General features: G+C 48.5%; 1 protein-coding gene across 1 annotated transcript; it reads right to left on the bottom strand.

The window, feature by feature from the left end:
• Nucleotides 1-2,672: 2,672 nt before the first annotated feature.
• LOC123085986 (uncharacterized) lies at nt 2,673-4,423 on the bottom strand. The gene is made up of 2 exons (XM_044507690.1): nt 3,246-4,423; nt 2,673-2,974 (listed from the first exon to the last, which is right to left on the bottom strand). Exon 1 carries the CDS (start codon nt 4,385-4,387, stop codon nt 3,749-3,751), a length of 639 nt encoding a protein of 212 aa, XP_044363625.1. The 5' UTR covers nt 4,388-4,423; the 3' UTR covers nt 2,673-2,974; nt 3,246-3,748.
• Between the last annotated feature and the right edge of the window lie 2,293 nt (nt 4,424-6,716).

The raw sequence follows: 6,716 nt of genomic DNA on the forward strand, positions 1-6,716 counted from the left end.
GTGACGTGCACGGTGGCGGCGAGACTCAATCTCCAGCACGGGAAGCTCGAGGAGTCGCGAGATCCGTCCAGCGACGGAGGAAGGACCGGATCTGGAGCTAGTGTTGCAGAGGCGGCAGCGGTTGCGGGGTGTCTCCTAGGCGGGAACACAAAGACAGAGATGGGAGGGATTGTAACACCCTGAATTTTGCCCTTTTATTTTGGTTTTTGCATTTAAATTCTCTGTTGCTTTTCTGCCTTAGCCAACACCCAATCTCTTCTGTTGGCTAGCTCAGTAAACTAACTCTCTCTAGGTAACCCTCTCTTTAACTTGATGTTCTTTGTAAAGTTATTCTTTTTCAAGAAAAGAATAATAGCAAAGTGTGTTAAGTTATGAAGCAACCCCCTGCTACACTCTTCTAAAAATGACCAAACAATTCTCATAAATTGTTTATACCCTTAGACAACCAGAAGTGAACCCAAGACCCCCTGGCACTTTTGCATTTGAGCTCCTCTTCAAAATGGTCACCCTAGTATGTAATAACACTCACCAAAAAATCATCCCTAACCCTCACACCCTCCTCCCTCAGCACAACACAAACATCTTGCTGTCAGAACCTTCTAGAAGATCCAGCTCATAGCTCAGATGCTCTGGGACCCAACTGCAGCCACACTTAGCATCTACTCACTCCCCCCTAGCCAGCAGACATGGTCAAAATTAGGCAGGGCCACCCAGGCGCCCACTGGCCTGGTGACCACAAGCCTGGCATGCCACAGCGCGCGCTGCGCCACGCCCAGCCACTGACCACGCGCCAACTCCACCGCAGCCTGTCCCCGGCGCTCAGCGCCATACGCAGCCTCTCCCACACACGTCCTAGCCCTCCCCAACCTCCAGCCCGCGCCACCCTGGTAAACTCGTAATTTTTTGATGAAAAAGAAATAGAGAAGGGATTGTTTCCGCTAAAGAGTTGTACATGCACCGGCCTGACCACGCGTGTCCTACGTTACATCAGGTGCAGGGGTTATTCATTTGACAACACCATTTCCCAGCGAGAACAATATTAACATTTCAAGACTAAATGTTCTGCAAGGACCTCCTCTGCAACCTTGCTGGAGATAGGGCACACATTGACATTTACCTTCCATACAAGTAATGTTTATTTCGCCAAATTTTATTTCGCATATTTATCTCTGTCTTTCAGGCTTAGTTACCTGGCCCAGCAGTCAATGGAACACTGAATGTCCTCCGCTCCTGCAAAAAAGTAGAGTTGATGAGACATGTTTTTTTTTCCGAGGGGTACAAGGTAAGTAAGAAGCAGTACCCTCGGGGAGGGGGGGCTAAAGTTTACAGAAAAATTACAGAGATCATCAATGCCGGCACGGTCTTGAGAGGAGAACCGCCGACACCGCACAGCGAGCTCTTCACAGCAGCGACGAATAATATCCTTGGGCTGGCTCCTGACGGAGTTGAAGACGCCATCGTTCCGCGCCTTCCAAATATGCCAAAGGACAGTAGCGATGCCCGCATGCCAAGTCTGGTCCGGCAGCCTATCCTGGTGGCATCAGCTGCCAAACAGAGGAGAGATCACCAGGAAATCGAGACGGTGACAGCAAAACCGTGGTTGTGTTTATATGGAGTGGCAGGTCATAGCATTTCTGAAGCAGATTACAATCAGGCGAACAGATGAGAATAGAAATGATGTACAGTCCATATGTTGTATCGCTATGCGCAGCGCCTAGGCAGAACTGGTATGCAAGTCATCAAGTACACAAAACATGGGCATTTGAGTGCAGGCCAGATATACTCCATATATGAAAAACAACCCAGTCCATAGTTTTACTACATGTATGAAAAACAACCAGAGTTCTATGAGCAGTTGAGCACATAGAGGCAAATTACCTGATTCTTTTTCACAGATCTCTGCACTTGAAAAACCATGTCTCGATTCCCGGTGATCTCTATGCAAGTATGCAAGGTAGAACTCTGTTACGCCTACCCTACGCCATTTTGCATCTGCCATTTGGTTGACAGAATGCCCCCATTAGCCATTAGCTCAGTTTCTGCAAACAAGCTCAAAATAGTCCAAGCAATGTTGAATCATGTTCTTTTCATTTCCTTTTTTCTTCTCTTCTGTTTTGGGAACTGACCAAAACCATATGAGTGTATTCATATTTCATATTATGTGCAGTGTTGGCGAAAAATATGCAACAAATACCTGACTGTTTGGAGCCAAAAATATCAAAACCTCTATGAAATCTTCATCCAGCCATCCTCTTGTCCCTGAACTTATATCTCAAGATTCAGTTTACACGCGACATTCTTCAGCAACACTGCTTGCTAAAAAATGAAATACGGTAACATCAGCAATCATTAAATTCACAAGATAGCCCACAGTTACAACTCCCGCCGCTACCCCAGCCAAACAAATGTTCAGAAAAAAAAAGCACTCGCTATTTTTTGTTTAAATCTTTTGTTTGAGAAAAGAGGGGCCTCCCCCCGTCTGATTTCATTCAACAGAAACCAGGGTTCCATACAAACAACCAAACTTAACACTTACAGCTAATGACATAAACTAAGGTAGCGTGTTTAAGATCGAAGTCACCCATTCGCTCATTACAACCAACAGGATGTTCCAAACATCGCAAAATCAGGAAACAACACTACAGCCACTGACACATAGCAAACCGAGAGCATTACTGAAAACAAAAGGATCACCAACTTCTGAAATCGAAACCAGACTGGACCAAAGGCAAGATCAGCATCTTAACCATCTTGTCCTAGGACGACCAACCGCGGCACATCAGCAGCTGCAGAGGCTTCAAACACTTCAGTTTTCGTCCGATTCATATTTCAAGATCTTCTTCCCCAGCCTCAGTGATTCTTGGCAGACCACCAGCCGGTGCCGCGCCCACTGCATCATGAGCTCGCACCGCTGTCTGTTGAAGCGCAGATGTTCCCTCCGGCAGTTTCTTCCTATCGCCATCATTCTGCAAACCTGCCGACAAACGAAGGAAAGCGCGGATGTCACAAGAAACCTCAACAGGAGCCAATATTAACTACTGGTATTAAGCGCGGTGCCCACAAACGAAGGAGTACATGCTCTATTCCAAGTTTTTAAGATTTCCCAGCAAAAGGCATCAATTCCCACCACATGAAAATTAAGTCCTACTGGTATTTTCTCAGCAACCCACCAAAAAATAGTTAGTGAAGCAGCTGGGTCTATCGAAGCGATCAAGCAATAGAATTGTCCATGAATATAGATGTACCTTGTGGAGTGTAGAAACTCATGTACGGAATCAAAGCAAAGAAGTACCGGACGTTCTCTCTCTTCCATAGCTTCTTCCACTGTAGTGACTTGAGATTAATCTCGTAGATGCCAAGGTCTGTGGTCACGAAAATGATATCACTGCCCTCCACAGATCCAGTCGGTCTAAGTCTTATCCCGGGATTTTGAATGGGGAGATGGTTTTTGAGATCGATGATTGCACGCTCAGCCCATGACGCAGCTCCATCGGAACCCGTATGCCTTGACCACAGGCAGAGGGTTAAGCTGTCCACATGTGCAAACCCCAAACTGCCATCTGCCATCGCCATGAGGACAGCAGTAGGGCAAATGGTAAACCCCTCCGGTGGTGGCCCGTCAATCAGCGATAAGCAGTTGGAACCCAAGTCGTACTTGAGAATTCCTACACGAAGATCATCGTGCACAAGCATGAAATGAAATGCGTTTCCGACGAGGACAGGGGGCAATTGGTTGACGATGAATGGATCAGCCGTAAGATGAAGACCAGGGCACTGCTCGCTCCACTCGGCCGTCTCCGGCGACACAATCATCGTCATCATGATCATCGTCATCATGATCGCTCCTGTCCAGGCCGACGAAGACCACCCGGAAGGGGCCCTCATGGCAAGCGCGGTGGTCACAGCCGCTCACAGCGCAGAGCACCGCGGCCACCCAATGGCGTGCGGGCGATTTCAGCTTCGTCCGGCGGCCAGTAATTGGGTTCCAAACGATGAGCCCCATATCATGTTTATAACGATTCCCCAGGAGAACGCGGCCATGGCGGCAGTCCCACGGAGTGTACCCACGGTCGTCGTCGTCGGGAGCGCGCTCGGCGAATTTCGTGGTGGAGACGAAGCTTGCCACGGGTTCCTCCTGCTCGTCCGGGAAGATGGAACAAGGCCGGCAACAAAGGAACCCCAGCACGGGGGGCGCTCCATGGAACTCGCCGTAGCGACGGCGGAAGCGAGGGCCGGAGAGGAGGCCGAGCCAGAACTTGCTGGCGAAGGAGGCGCGCGCGAGGAGCGCGGGCTCCTCCGGCGGGAGGCGGAGGAAGACCTCCTCGAGGAGCTCGTACGGCAGAGACGGTGCCGTCGCCGATGTCATCGTCGTCGGCGGCGGCGGCATGGTCGATGGAGGCGAGTGTTTCGGGTGGTGTGGGGAAATTTGGGGAGGAAGGAAGGAGCCTCACTCACGGTCACGGATTCGGTTCATCCAGCGAACGCTCCGACGGTGGGACCACAGTGGCAGTGAGAGTGGGCTGCGCCTGCCGTTGCTCAGTGTTTGGTAGATCAGCTATTCTTCGTGGCTCAGTTTTCAGTTTTTTTTTTCTTTTTTGCAACACATACATAATTCTATTATTTATCTGCCAACATATTACAATTGTTTTGGATACATCTTGCAAGGAAAGGAGGAGCAGTTCCATCCCACAAGGTACACACCTTCTCACTACTACCCTCTTGCGCGCATAAGTGGGCAACAAAGTTAGCCTCACGTCTTACAAAGATCAAATTACAATGTAGTAGCAATTGTGAAGTGATCTCTTCGAGTCTGACGGAGGATTCCCATAATTTCAAACCAGTGATGTTGATGGGCCTCCTAAAGCTGCACCATATTATGACAGCCAGTTTCGACCATTACTCGCTGGAAGTTCAAAGTATTTGCAAGATCAACACCATCGCGGTATGCGAGCACTTCCACCGACAGGGCATTGGCCACAAAACTGCACCAACGACCTCTTGCGGCAAGGAGACGACCCATACTATCTGGCGCGACACATCCAGTAGCCCCAGTACCAGATATAGGAATGAACTCATGAAGTACTCTCCACCAAAAATGATTTATCTTTGGGAGAACTTTAAGTTTCCAACATAGCCTCCACATGGGATGATTAGAACCTCGTGATGATGTTGGATCAATGTGCCGGCGTGCAGCTGCATTATTCGATAGACAGTATAAGATGAGTGCACTAAATACATACCATGTTTCTCGAATTCCTAGGTTAAAGTGTCACATTCCAAACTGCCTAGAGGAATGGAGAGGATTGCATCAGCATCAGGAGGGAGAAAAAAGTTTCTTATGAGATGATCATCCCATGTTCCATCTTCCCTAATGTGGTTAGACACTAGATTTAGGTGAGTATTATCAGGTTTCCACATGGCGCGTAGTGATGGATTAGACAGGATTCATTTGTCTTCCCAAATATTGATCTTTGTGCCCGTTCCCACCCTTTTGATGAGGCCCATGTTTTTTATCTCAGTTTTCAGATTTTGGCATGTTTCACACACACGCGCGCGTAGCAACATAAACATTACACGATTCTTCCACCTGCTCGTGACTTGAGATGATTTCCCAAAGATGGAGTCTATCATTTTTAATGAAACAACTCCATACAGTGAAGTTTCATTCATCACATACAATAATACACTACCTTCAAACTGCAAAAACATCTTATATTTAGGAACAGAGGGTGTACTAGATTAGAGGCGCAACACATATAATATACTCGAGCTTGCCCTCGCCAAGTGCCAGGTCACCGCCCCTCCTCCTTCATGGCGCCACGCCAGGCCATCCACTAATGGCCCTATGTCGGCAGGGATCTCTCATCTCTGGGTGGCCGATGTGGCTTCGGGGCTGATGAATTGGCCATGGGCCGTTGAGTGGGAGAACGACCGTTGCTTTTGGGGTGGACTTGTAGACATGCAGGACCGTGTGTCTCAATAGTCGGCGGTCACGTGGGTCCCCATGTTGTTGTGACGTCCTAGGACAGGCTGCTGCCACGAGGTAGGTGAGCGTCAAAGTGTAGGTTGTGGCAGTGAAGATTTCGTGATACGATGGAGAGGCTAATGTCACAGGTGAGGACAAGGAAGGTGGCAACGACCGTTTTCTTTTTCCAGGTGCTTGTGTAAAGGGCGAACATTGTTGAATTCTGCTCAAAAGTCGAGGAGGGGGAGGCTTTGAATTGGGGCGAGTGAGGCTGGGGAGGGGGGAGCGCAAGTCGTCGAATATCTTGTTTAGTTTTCCATGCATCAAATAACCACCCAATCAACGGTACTTGGACCACCCGAATATCGTCGCCCATCCCCAATATCAGCATCCAGGTGGCGCTCGAGGGAAATCATAGTATCTGCAAATCATCCATTAAGTCTCTTATTATAAAGATCCGCCGATGCGACAACCTGGATGCCGCAGCTAGTAGTTCATGTCCGTGATGATCAATTTATGGAAGCTACGGAAGAGGATGTGCTCGATCTCATGACAATGACCTCCAGGCGACAATATTAGATTCCTGTGTGAATCTACGGGCAAGAGTTGTCGGAGACAATGAGGGAACAACGGGGAAGTGGAAGGGATACGTGAGAGGGACAAGGCAGACGGCAACCAATGTATGTTGTGGTGAAACTTTATAAAGTTGGACTAAGTTCATAGAAACCAATATGAACATTTACAACAAGCA

Source organism: Triticum aestivum, chromosome 1B (genome assembly GCF_018294505.1).
Source record: "Triticum aestivum cultivar Chinese Spring chromosome 1B, IWGSC CS RefSeq v2.1, whole genome shotgun sequence".
Taxonomy (NCBI): Eukaryota; Viridiplantae; Streptophyta; class Magnoliopsida; order Poales; family Poaceae; genus Triticum; species Triticum aestivum.

Bases quoted from the DNA above. Each gene is read 5' to 3' on its own strand.
- LOC123085986 (XM_044507690.1), bottom strand. From the start codon at position 4,387: ATGCCGCCGCCGCCGACGACGATGACATCGGCGACGGCACCGTCTCTG.